The 13,649-nt window shown below is 33.6% G+C and overlaps 1 protein-coding gene across 8 annotated transcripts in view; it reads right to left on the reverse strand.

The window, feature by feature from the left end:
* VPS13B (vacuolar protein sorting 13 homolog B) overlaps positions 1-13,649 on the reverse strand; it is a 770,530-nt gene that overhangs the window by 390,096 nt on the left and 366,785 nt on the right. For 7 of the 8 annotated variants that reach the window (XM_044245211.1, XM_044245212.1, XM_044245209.1 and 4 more), the window contains exons 22-23: positions 11,028-11,155; positions 3,742-3,976 (exon numbers count right to left, since the gene is read on the reverse strand). In XM_044245211.1, the coding sequence (XP_044101146.1) occupies positions 3,742-3,976; positions 11,028-11,155 (363 nt within the window). Of the gene's footprint in view, positions 1-3,741; positions 3,977-11,027; positions 11,156-13,649 lie in introns of those variants that run through there. The other variant, XM_044245217.1, reaches the window with a different exon arrangement.

Consider the following 13,649-nt stretch of genomic DNA (forward strand, 5'->3'; position numbering starts at 1 on the left):
ACAAAAGTAAAAATCTTGCTTCAAGGGGGTAAATAAATGATTAAAGTAGTGGACATACCACTTACAAACCAAGTAGGAAAAGCAAAAGAAAAAAGTAGCAAAATTAAGTAAAAATATAATAATTAAGTTCAGGGATACACAAAATAAAAAGATGTAAAATGTATCATTAAAATATGAAACATAAGGTGAGGGAAAGTAAAAATATAAAGCTTTGGAACATATTCAAAATTAAGTTACTATCAACTTTAAAAAGACTGTTATATACATAAAAAGGTTATGTAAACCTCATGGTTTACAAAGGAAAACTTATAGTAAATGCACAAAAGAAAAAAAGAAGTAAATCTAAATATAACACTAAAGAAAGGGTACCTGGGTGGCTCAGTGGGTTAAGCCTCTGCCTTCGGCTCAGGTCATGATCTCAGGGTCCTAGGATTGAGGCCCACATGGGGCTCTCTGCTCAGCAGGCAGCCTTCTTCTCCATCTCTCTGCCTGCCTCTCTGCCTACTTGTGACCTCTCTCTGTCAAATAAATAAAATCTTAAAAAAAAAAAACAACACTATAGAAAACAAACAAAGCACAAGAGAGAAAGAGAGGAAGAAAAGGAATGGAGAGGAGATACAAAACAGCCAGGAACCTATGAACAGTTACTTTAAAGGTACATGAACTCTCCAATCAAAAGACACAGAATGGCTGAATGAACAAAAAAAACAAAACCCATATATAAGTTGCCAACAAGAGACTCACTTTAAATCTAAAGACACACACAGATTAAAAGTGAGAGGATGGAAAAGGATATTCCATGCAAATGGTAATGAAAAGAAAGCTGAGTTAGCAATACTTATGTCAGACAAAATAGATTTTAAAACAAAGGAGAGCATTATATAATGATGATAGAGTCAATCCAACAAGAGGATGTAATATTTATCAACACACCCAATATAGAAACACCTAAATACTCAAAGCAAATACTAACAGAAGTAAAGACAGAAATAGCTGTATAATAATAGTAGGAGACTTTAATACTCTACTTATATCAATGAAGAAATAAACCAGACAGAAAATCATCAAGGCAATATTGACCTTAAGGATCAGAAGGACTAAAGAGGTATATATAAAACTTTCTATCCTAAAGCAGAAGCACCACTCCTTTTCAAGTGCACATGAAACATTTTCCAGGACAGATCACATGTTAGGCTATAAAGCAAGTTGCAATAAATTCAGGAAGACTGAAATCACATCAAGTATCTTTTCCAACCACAAAGGTATGAAACTAGAAATCAATTACAAGAAAAAATACGGATAAAGCATAAACACATGGTGACTATACAACATACTATTAGACAACCAATGAGTCAATGAAGAAATCAAAGAGGACAGCAAAAAATAATTTAAGAAAAAATGAAAACAGTAACACAAATTTCCAAAATCTTCGGAATGCAACAATTCTGCTTCTATATTTATCTGAAGGAAATAAAAATGCTAATTCTAAGAGATCTATGTACCTCTTTGTTATTAACAGCATTATTTATAATAGCCAAGTATATAAGCAACCTAAGTCTTTTCTTATAGATAAATGGATAAAGAAAATGTGGTATACACATACAATTGAATATTACTCAGCCATTAAAAAGGATATTGTGTCATTTGCAACACTGTGGTTGGACCTAGAGGGTATTATACTAAGTGAAGTAAGTCACACCAAGGAAGACAAATATCATATGATTTCACTTATATATGGTATCTGAAAAAGAAAATAATGAACACACAAAACAGAAGACTCACCACAGAAAACAAACTAGTGATTACCAAAAGGAGAAGAGTAGGAAGAGGGGTGAAATATGTGTAGGGGATTAGAGGTACAAACTTCCAGTGGTAAAACAGTCATGTAGACATAGTGTACAGCATCATCAATAATATTATAGTAACTTTGTATGGAGACAGATGATAGCTAGACTTAGAGTAGTGATCTCTTTTAATGTATAAAAACATCAAATCACTACCATACATCTGAAACTAATATTTTATGTCAAGTACATGTGAATAAAATAATTCTTCATTTTCTGTTTAGTCCTTAAACCACCATAATCTGAACTACATTAATAGCACTCTGAAAATACTGTGATAAGAGAATCAATCACCTAAAATTGTCAAATCCCTTACAAATCTTTTAGTCCTTGTCTTACTGAGCACTTCTGCCATATTTAAAATGATTGAATCATCTGTCTTCCATGATAGTACTGCATCCTAGTTTTTCCTCTACCTACCTTACCTTTTAAGATTCTCTCTCTCTCTCTCTCTCTCTCTCCCTTTGCCCCCACCTCCACGCCACTGCCTCTAAAAAAAGAAGAAAAACTTAAGGGACAAACTATTTGAATCTTACAAAAATTATTTCAGACTTAAAACAAAAGAAGGGGGGTGCCTGGGTGGCTCAGTGGGTTAAAGCTTCTGCCTTTGGCTCAGGTCATGGTCTCAGGATCCTGGGATTGAGCCCCGCATCAGGCTCTCTGCTCAGCGAGGAGCCTGCTTCCTCCTCTCTCTTTCTGCCTGCCTCTCTGACTACTTCTGATCTGTCAAATAAATAAATAAAAATCTTTAAAAAAAAAAAAAAGAAAGAAAGGGGAAAGCACTCCCTGGCTCATTTTATGAGGCTAGCATATCCTTGATAGGATATACAATAGCTGCTGTGATAATAAAGATAATAAAGAACTCCTAATAACCAAAAGCAAATACGCTAGAGAAAGAATCCTTGCATCAAGATAAACATCACACAAGAAGAGCTCTAAAGAAGTTTCTTCTAATGTTTAGAATTTTCTGATTTTATGATAATGGTATTAATATTATTAAGTACCACCATTCATTTCTGGCAGCAAAATCATTCCTACTTCTGATAAACCTAAGAAAACTACATTTCAATGCAAAGTCCAATATAGAGAAAGGGAGAGAAATCAACTTCAAGTCAAAGTAAAAGTACTGTGTGGACTAAATCCACTTCTCAATAATAGTATGTGTAGAATCTGAATGATGTCAGCATTCATGTTCTTACAGCCCAATAATATGAACAAGGTGCAGAACTGTTTAGCACTGTAAAAAATTTGAACCCTGTTATTAATATATAGATTCACATTATTTACTTTGTGACTCAAAACTTTTCCAGATTCACATATTGTTTGAGATGGATATGTCAAAGTTCAAAAGGGTATAAATTTGCAACCGAAAACTCTGCAATATCGAAAATCAAGTTTTTCTAAGGAGTCATGTTTCAAATCATCACACAATCATCCACTTTAACAAATGAGAAATCTAGAAATACATTATGCTTGATGTAAATAGTATATTCATTTTATTATATATTTCTTTTAATAAATCAAGTAGTTTAAATGAAGATCTACTTATCATTCTTAGTTCAGCCTGATGAAAACATCCAAAACCAACTTTCTCAATGTGTCTCTCCTTTGCCATTTTGGTGACGATTCTGTATTGCATATGATCTTTTGTAGTCTCCATTTATACATACATGAATATGACTAAACGTTGCGGATGTCAATAAATGGCATCACTTAGTTCATATGCTTGGTATGCTTTTCTTTTTAGATCCACTTTGTAGAACACTTCATCCATTTTCATGTGGCTCTTTCATTGAGAAGACTGATTTACATAAGGATTGGCATATTGAAAAAACAAAGCTAAAAATATTATTACAAAACATAACAATTATAGGAAGAATTTTATTTTTAAATGTACCTTCTTCGAGGATGGGTCGTGGAATGACAAATGGAATCTCCTGCAGAGGTTCCATGTACTTGTGGCCAGCACTAATAATCTTTATTTGAGGCAAACAGAGGACAAGCATTCCTGGCATGCTGGTTTGTCCATGGTACCAACTTCTTACTGTTCCAGGAATGTCACCATATACAATTGTACTTGGGGAAGGCAGGCTATCATTTGGAACAAACACACAACAAGACTGTACGTCAAGCTAGAGAAAAAGAAAAGAAAAGTAAAATTAAAATATTGGGAATGGACTAAATAAAAGAGTAACCATACCCTTAAATACCCAATATCTTTAAAAATAAACAGGCAAGGTAAAAAAAGAAATGGGCCATACTTATGGCTTTACAAGTTATGTTTACTAAAGAACACAAGAAACACTTAAAAAGATGTTGTTTCTTGCTATAAATTTGATCAAAAGGGCACAGTGACATGGGATGAAAACATATCTGTCTTTCCACAGTTCTTTCCAAGAAACATGACTGAATTAGAAAATCTGTTGGCAAAAAAAGGTGATAAAATCCTCCTCCTTTTGCAGTTCATTAGATTTTGTTAACACCAGCTAAGACCTTAGAACCAACTAGCATTTACTGTACTCACTTAAAACATCCATCCATCCATCCATACACATACACACATGCACATACACACACACACACACACACACAGAGCTATTTCTATATGAATTTGACTTTTTATTTTTTACTTTATAGACTAAAACTTAAGAAAAAATGTTTAAGTGTTCAGATTATATCTCTAGACAAACATTAAAATGTATCACATACTTTTTTTATATACATGTATATCAAAATTCAAGTGTATATCACACTTTATATATAAAGATACATGGTAATGAAGAAAATTGAGAGGACTTAAAAATCAGAGCATTATTCCTTGCTACTCTCATACCTCAAATTATATTTAAATGTTGATTTCATGTGCAATTTTTATGCTTTCTTATTCCAGTGTGGTAACTTAGGTTGCCAGGCCCTTAGAGAGTTAAAAATAGGACTAAGAAAACCCAATTAAAAAAATTAAATTCATCCATGAGTTCTGAGGTCAAAAGCAACATAAAGTTTATCAGTCTTGGTTGGTTCTTACAAAGTAATATTTTGTAACCTCGTTCACAAATTATCCTAGCATACTTAAATTATTCTTAAGAAAATGTAAAATATCATCTGTTAATATTCTATAAAATATTTGGCATACAAAGATATTATCTGAAGGTGTAAAAAAATCTAAAATTTGTTTGATAAATGCTTGAATATTCTATGAAATGATGAGACTGTATTTTATAAAAGATAACTAAGAATACAGTAATATACCTTCCCTTGAGGTTAATATAGTCCTTAGTGAGAGCATGATATGTAACAGGTCTGGAATTCCTTGATACAATAAATAATTTGCCAACCTTATAAATGAGCTAATTTACTCATCTTCACTTCAACATTTCTATGCATGAAATGCACTGATGAATTCAGTGAAGAAAAATATAAGTAAAATTTTGCAAAAATAAATACATTGGTTCATCAAGTATGACCTCATTTCTTAGTTCTAGAATTTCATCTTGCAACTTAATTTAAATGTACATATGTGAAGCAGTTCGTTAAGATTACAACATTTTTTATTTTGAAATAGAAGTATACACTGTCTCAGATGCATTACATTTAACTCTTAAGATACTTAATACAATTACTGATGTTACAATGTACAAGGTAATACGGTAACTGAGAACATATCCTCCCATATTAATTATGGTTCTAGTGTCAAACTAGAAAGAGTCAGTATTTAACATTTCATGTAGATACTGAAGCCATGTTAAAAATTGTTTTCAACAATATGAGGTAATTAGTATAATAAGCCACACCATACAGATATATACATGTGTATCCGCTGAAATAAATTTAAGTTGTGCCAAGATTTCCAAAACCACAATATATTCCAAAATTCCACTAATTCAAAAATAAATTATTTCATCAAATTTAGCCTAATACACACAACTCCAAAAAATAAACTTTCTAAAATATGTGTTATGGAGACATCTTTAATGATAAGAACCAAAACATACACATAATCCAAATTGCCCAAACTTATTATAATGTTACATCTATTATATATACTATAGCTATCCCATAAATCTTTTTACACTTTTAAAATAACTGTAAAACTGTATGTCTAAAATTGTGGTTTTAATGTAAAATGTTGAGTGATTTATATAAGTGAATATAAATCTGTAGCAGTAAATTTTGCATTAATGTAAGGATCTGACAATCCAAGGGAAAGAAAATGAAGTAATCTGCCAGTAAGAAGTCCTCAAACTGGGGGTCAGATCATGTTCATGGAAACCATCTGGTTGGGACCCTCTGAGCCACACCAAACACAAATGATCTTTTAAAAAAATATCCTATTCATTAATGCATCACAGCTGCACTGAGTGTTACTTCATTTTTCCATGGCAACATCCTTTCTGTTTCAAGGATCTTATTTCAGTTTTGGTAGCAACGTGTTCTTTCGCCAATATTGAACACATTCATGTGTTAAAGTGAAGGGATTATTACAAATTCTTGAGGTAGAACCGCCTCTATTTTGATTCCTATTAGGTCAAGGGCTACATATCTAAGTATGATACACTGAGAATAAGCCAATAAAAGTAAAAATTATTTGGTATTCTTATTTTAACAAATGAAATGACTGTCATGCATTTTTTGAAAGTTCCAAGTTTACATTCCATTTTAAAAGATGTATGTCTTTGTGTACCCCCAACCCATCGCCCATATGTAAGGTCTGGTAAACTTAGATTCTTCTACCTTGTTTGCTATGTAACTGTGATTGCAACTTAGTTAAAAAGAGGAGACTAAGATAGGTTTCACTCACACATTAATCTGAACACTTTAATTAGCCTACTGTCTAACATATAGAACACTTTATAAATGCATTAAAATGTCATATCATATTTTTTGTACTTTTAAATAACGTTCTTATTTCCTATTCCCAAATAACGTTTTCCTTCTTTAAAACTGAAACTTTAGTGATGACTGTATTTTTTAAAATTTCTAAAGAATGAAATGTTCTCTGTATGAATTTTATTCTTCAGAAAACAGCTTCAAATAAAAACAAATATGAAGGAACATTTCAGGTTATATTTTCGTTCACTTTTTCTTTTATTCATGCATTCTTTAATACCTCACATAAACTGAAAGTCAGTTGTACAGATAGAAAAGATATAATCCCAGCACTTAAAAAACTTGAAACAAGAGGGTTTTAAAATACTAATAGCCTTACAGAGTTTTCACTAGAGCATATAAGGTCTGTAATGTCAGATACTTTGCCTATTTTGTTTAAAGTCTCAGTACATAGTACAGTGTCTAGCATGTACTAGGTACTGACTAATTATTAAATAAGTAAACACAATTAGTTTTATTAGCATCAGATATTAATTAAAATAATTGTTTAGTGCATGTTCATCATTCATTCTACAGAGAAAACCTAGTAATTAACAAAACTGACACATCAGCCAGATGGGTTCAACTCTAGCTGTGGAACCTTTGACAAGTTATTTAATCTCTCTATAACTTTAGTTTCCTTATCTGTAATGGGGGGTGGGGAGGTGTCAGCTCTGATATAAAGATGCAATGTGGGCTCCTGGGTGGCTCAGTGGGTTAAGCCTCTGCCTTCAGCTCAGGTCATGATCTCAGGGTCCTGGAATCGAGTCCCACATCAGGCTCTCTGCTCGGCAGGAGTCTGCTTCCTCCTCTCTCTCTCTGCCTGCCTCTCTGCCTACTTGTGATCTCTGTCTGTCAAATAAATAAATTCTTTAAAAAAAGCTAAAGATGCAATGTATTAATTCTCACCTGAAGGTTTGCTAAAAATAAAAATCAGTGAACATACACTGATCATCTTCTATAACAGATCCATATATTAGCTCTCATGGACTCATGAGATGTTCACGGTATCTTTATTTAAAAAGACTTGCACTTATGATATAACTGTTTACATATATAGAGGCCATCAAACATGTAGTATTCCATTTGCATGATAAATATATTAACTATTGACTAAAACATAGTTTTCCTATTCTATAAATTCTTAATACACTATGAAAATATTTGGGGTGTCATCATATATAGTAGGAAATCTAAATATACCCACTTTAGGGCATTAAGTTAAAAACCTCAAAAGTGCACCTTAGTTGTCTTTTCCAGACTGTTAAAAATCCACATTTTCCCGTAAATATCTGCTAAGAGAAAACATGAAAAAATGCTAACACTGAAATTCCAGACTTCTTCCTTCTAACAAACTACTCCATGCAATTGTGGTCACCTTCTCAATGCCTATGAATAAAAATATGAACACTGCAAAATTTTAAGCATTAAATGTAAATAATTACTCTTACAAATAAGGTGGTTAGTAGTTGATCTGTCTAGTCTCAAATGCTTACCCTTGTTTAATCATGGAGATAGGCCAGGAAGTTCACTGGATATAAGGACATCAAGTATATCATGCAATATGATTATTGCATCACTGATCATATTCTATATGTAACTTCTTGGGAGAGAGAACTCAAGCAGTCTAGCTCAACTAGTTTATGGGACCTAAGACACATCAAAATCAAGGAATGTGGAAGTAGTTCTCTAAACATTATTAGCAGAAGAAGGAGACCAAGAGGCTTGGTATAGAAAATAAAGTCTCCACTCTTATAGTCCACTCAGAAAGCTCCAGAAATGACAAGAAACACCTAGAAAATGCCATGTAACAGAAACGTGGTCTATAATGCGATAAAAAGGAGTTTGGCAAAAACTAGGGCAATGTTCTCTTTTATTAGTGAATTTTAGGCCAGAATATTTCTATTTTGTTAACTGCATGCCATTGCCAATCATGTGCTTCTGGAATAAAATGTAGCTTTTTGAAGTATAATAGATAAGATCTTTGCAGATCAGCTGATAGAGAAAAACTGCAAAGAACTAAGTTTATATTAATCTTTCAAGAAAAAGGCCCTCAAACCAAGTTCACATTTTAAAAAACTGTAGAAGACTACATAAAGTACTATAACATAATCCGTTAAGATGAAATGTGGAAGTTACTTTTCCCACTGAAATACAAGTAAGTTACAGTGAATACTGTTTATGTCTAAATGCAAGATATGTCTATCATAAGTAAAAGAAAACATGGGCTTAGCAAATACCAAGTTTGGCTGCAAAATAAATTTTCCAGAAATTCTGATTCCAAACACATTCACTTGCTCAAACTTCCACTGAAAGAATAATCCTTTGATGACTTCAAGTATGATGTTCTGTTTTATCTGATGACAACTCCAGCATTTTCTGTTTTATATTTTGGTTCATAAAATTATCTTGGAAAATTTTAAAACTCAGAATTTTAGGGCCTAGATTTTAATCATTTAATCAGAATCAAGTTTTATCTTTCAACCCTTCCAGAACACATTAACATGTGAAAATGTCTAAATAAACAGCATGTATAATACAGAGCTGAGACTAGGAATGAGACAAGCAAGTGCCTAGGTCATATACAAAATAACCTATACAAAGATATAATCATTAGTACTCCTGTAATTATATGTTCATTTATACTCAATAAGTTTAGTCAAATGAGGAACATCAGTCTAAACTGCACCCATAAAAATGAACATAGCAAATTTTATGTTAGTGTATCTTACCACAATTAAAATTTTTTAAAAGAAGAAAAAAAGGAGGAACATCAGTATCTCTACTTATAACTAATCCATAATAACATATAAGGTTAAGTTTTTGTTGGTGACAAAGCTATGAAGGCACTGTATCATTATAAAACAAAAGAAATAAAAGAATCCCACAAGGGTGTTAGAATTGGAAATGATCTTAAACATCATGTAACCATTTCATATTGCAGATAAGCAAAATCAAGTCCATAGTTAAGATCAAGAATTTAATAAGTACAGGTTTCTTGAAATTCTACACACCATTCATTGGCTTCCATGAACTTTCTGACTTTTCCATCTACATTTCTGATCTCTCTCTCACAGTCAGCTTCAAGGACACTCTCAGTGTCTACTCTAGACATGGTATTCCCTTGGCCCACTGCTCTTTCAACTACATATTTTTTTGAATGACTATTCTCCTAGTTTTAACCATCTATAGATGATTCCCAAAATTATTATCTCTACTGTGAATCTCTTCCTTAACCTCCAAATTTGAATATCCTATGGTCTAACTGACTATCTCACAGGTATTTCTTATTTATTATTATTTTTTTTAATATATATGTGGGAAGAGTGAGATCAAGATTTTTATTTATTTATTAGACAGATCACAAGTAGGTAGAGAGGCAGGCAGAGAAAGAGGAAGAAGCAGGCTCCCCACTGAGCAAAGAGCCCGATGCGGGGCTCAATCCCAGGATCCTGGGATCATGACCTGAGCCGAAGGCAGAGGTTTTAACCCACTGAGCCACCCAGGTGCCCCCTCACAGATATTTTAAATGAATGCATAAAATAAACTTCCTGTTTGCCCCTAACTCTGAAAAGCTGTTTTCTTTTACCATTTCATGGCATCACCATCCACCCAAAGGCTAAAACTGGTCCCAATAATACCACTTAGACAGCCTCCTTCCTCTCTTTCCCGAAAACCAACAGTAACTAGGCCATCCTGACCTTATGTTAAATATCTCAGGGATGGGGCACCTGAGTAGCTCAGTAGGTTAAGCATCTGCCTTCAGGTCAGGTCATGATCCCAGGGTCCTGGGATGGAGCCCCACATCAGGCTCCCTGCTCAGCGGGGAGCCTGCTTCTCCCTCTCCTTCTCCCTGTCCCTCTCCCTTGCTTATGCTCGCTCTCTTTCTGTCAAATAAATAAATAAAATATTTTAAAAAACATCCCAGGGACCACTGACCACATCCAATTTGGCCTGTTGTCTAGTGTTTTCTGACTTGTATACTGAATATTTAAAATCCTTTAAATAATGTTCAAAATAAAGAAACAGTAAAATGAATTTTTTAAGAAAAAGCTCAAAATTTGTGTATTTTTATAACTTTATCAAGAAGAATACATTATATGTATTCACATGATTGTGTTAACATGTAAAATGTGCCAAGAGTTTTCATCTAAGTTTCGGAAATGAGATGGCATACACAAGTGTTAAGAGTGAGATTACTTTTTTACCAATATTAAGTGTTACCAGTGCAATTATTTTTTACCAATATTTAAGGTACTGAAAATTATAAAAAATTACAGAAATTAAAACCATGCTTATTTCCAAGTTTTCTTTTACCTGTAGTGTGAGACTCTTCACTGCATTCCACACTAATCCAATAAATTCTTTCATTCTTTCTTCAGGACTTCGACAGCCTTCAGAGAGATTCAGCATGGCTTTCACAGGAATTGACAATGGTCGGGATTCTAAGTACAAGAACAGTTAACAAACATGTACTTTACTGTTTCACAAAAATATACAGAAAATATTTCCATGACTATTTCTTTCCTTGCTTAATTCTTCCCAGTGAGATTACAAAATACTATATTAGATCACTTTATATTATAGAATTACTGATTTTTGCAAGTATTCAAAAATAAGCAAAACTGATCTGTTAAAAGCCAGGGGCACGTTGGGTTACTCTTATCAGGAATTGGTGACTGGGAGGTGACTCTGGAACAATGTTATAATCTAATATTCTATTTACTGAATATATGGATATATCCACTTAACAAAAATTCATTAAGTTGTAACCTAACAATCTGCTCATTTCTCAGTATTAAGATAGTACTGCAATAAAAGCTTTACTTGAAAAAAGGTAAAGGAAATTCAACAACAAAACATTTGATTCATCTAAAATGGGTAAGAAACAAGTCTTCCTACATATGAATTCTCCTGAACAAAAGCTTATCCATAGACTCTCTCGAGTTTAAAAGCTGATTTTTGAAAGTAACCAAGAGAAATACGTCATTACATAAAAGGCTGATTTGTAGATTAAGAAAATGTGATATTCCACTCCATATAGCATGTTATCAAAATTTTATCTCCCTAAATTACAAGAATCAGAGAATCTCAATAACTTTAATGCAAAATTTCAGAAATTACTCTTAATTTAATAATAATTTATAACAATATGTATTATTTCCAAACAGATCCATATATATTTCATACAATATATGTTAATCCAAATACATAATTTGTATGCACCACTTTAGGTACTTTTTTTAAAAAAAGATTTTATTTATTTATTTGACAGAGAGAGAGATCGTAAGTAGGCAGAGGCAGGCGGTGGTGGGGGGGACCAGGCTTCCCGCTGAGCAGGGAGCCTGATGTGGAACTCGATCTGGACCCTGAGATCATGACCCGAGCTGAAGGCAGAGGCTTCACCCACTGAGCCACCCAGGCGCCCCTAGGTACTTTTTAAATAGCATAAAATAAATCAGATCTTGCTCTTTAAGAATCTGATTAAGTCTGATGGTCCTAAAATTCTCTCCAAAGTAAATGCTACCATATCACTACTATGTGATCTACAGTTGCCGTATCTCATTCTCTCCCCATCTCCTCAACTTGGTTTATTTGGATTTGTATTAGATTAATAATACCTTAAGGTCATGGAGCATAAACCTTTTTCCTCATACTTATTAAACCCAAGTCTACCATATTATGCATGTTAGAAATTCAAAGAACGTTTATTTAAAGAGAGTCTGGGAGAGATCCATGGAGATATTTGGGAGCAGAGCATTCTAGGCAGATAAAACAGTAATGCAGAATTCCTCAGCTAGGGGCCCCTGGGTGGCTCAGTGGGTTAAAGCCTCGGCCTTAAGCTCAGGTCATGATCCCAAGGTCCTGGAATGGGGGCCCACATTGGGCTCTCTGCTCAATAGGATGCCTGCTTCCTCCTCTCTCTCTGCCTGCCTCTCTGCCTACTTATGATCTCTGTCTGTCAAATAAATAAATAATATCTTAAAAAAAAAAAAAGTCCTCAGTTATATGTGTACTTGGGAGGGGCAGAGGGAGAAATAGACTTCCTGCTAAGTGTGGAGCCTGACTTGGGGCTTGATCCTAAGACCCTGAAATACTGAGCTGAAGGCAGTCACTACATGTGGCACCCAAGTACCCTGCTGTGTACTTAGGATTTTCAAGAAACAGTATAGAGGCAATGAGGGCCACAGCAAAGTAAAGAGTGACAGAAGTAGGGAATGAAGTCAGAGCTATAAATAAGGACCAATCATACAGCGCTTATATAGGTCATGGGAAGAAGTTTGGTTTTTGCCTTGAAAAAGCTAGGATATGATAATGGATCCTAAATACAGTCATAAAATTAGTGGGCATATTTTAAAAGAATTTTTCTCTGGGTACTCTGCAGAAAAATAGGCTACAAGTATTAAAACAGGAAGACAATATGTAAGAGATGGTGGCTACGGTAAAGGTAGTTAACAGTGATGGAATTCTGTATCCATGTAAAAGCTATAGCCAACTGGACTTACTGATGGACTACAAATACATTAAGAGAGAATGATGAAGAAAGGATGACTCCAAGGTTTTAGGTTGCAGCAGATCAAAGAATGGAGCTGTAAGAGAAAGAGAATCCAGAAGGGAAAAAAATAAATCCTTAGTTTTTTAAACCTGTCAAGTCTTTGTCAAGAGTGAATGCATACAAACAACTTCTAAAGAATGGTCAGTATCCACACTATTATTTGAAACAGTTTTTAAAAAAGGGGGACGCACGGGGCGCTTTTATTTATTTAAATAAATAAAATCTTAATTTAAAAAAGGGGGGGAGGTGGATAAGAAGAGAAGGGAAATGGAGAGGGAAAATGCTAAGCAACTTATCTGACCATTGGAAAAAAATCATTAAATTAATTTTTGAATACCCACAATGAAGATTATGCTCATTCTTTTTTTTAAGGGATTTTTATT

Source organism: Neovison vison, chromosome 4 (assembly GCF_020171115.1).
Source record: "Neovison vison isolate M4711 chromosome 4, ASM_NN_V1, whole genome shotgun sequence".
In the NCBI taxonomy this organism is placed as follows: Eukaryota; Metazoa; Chordata; class Mammalia; order Carnivora; family Mustelidae; genus Neogale; species Neogale vison.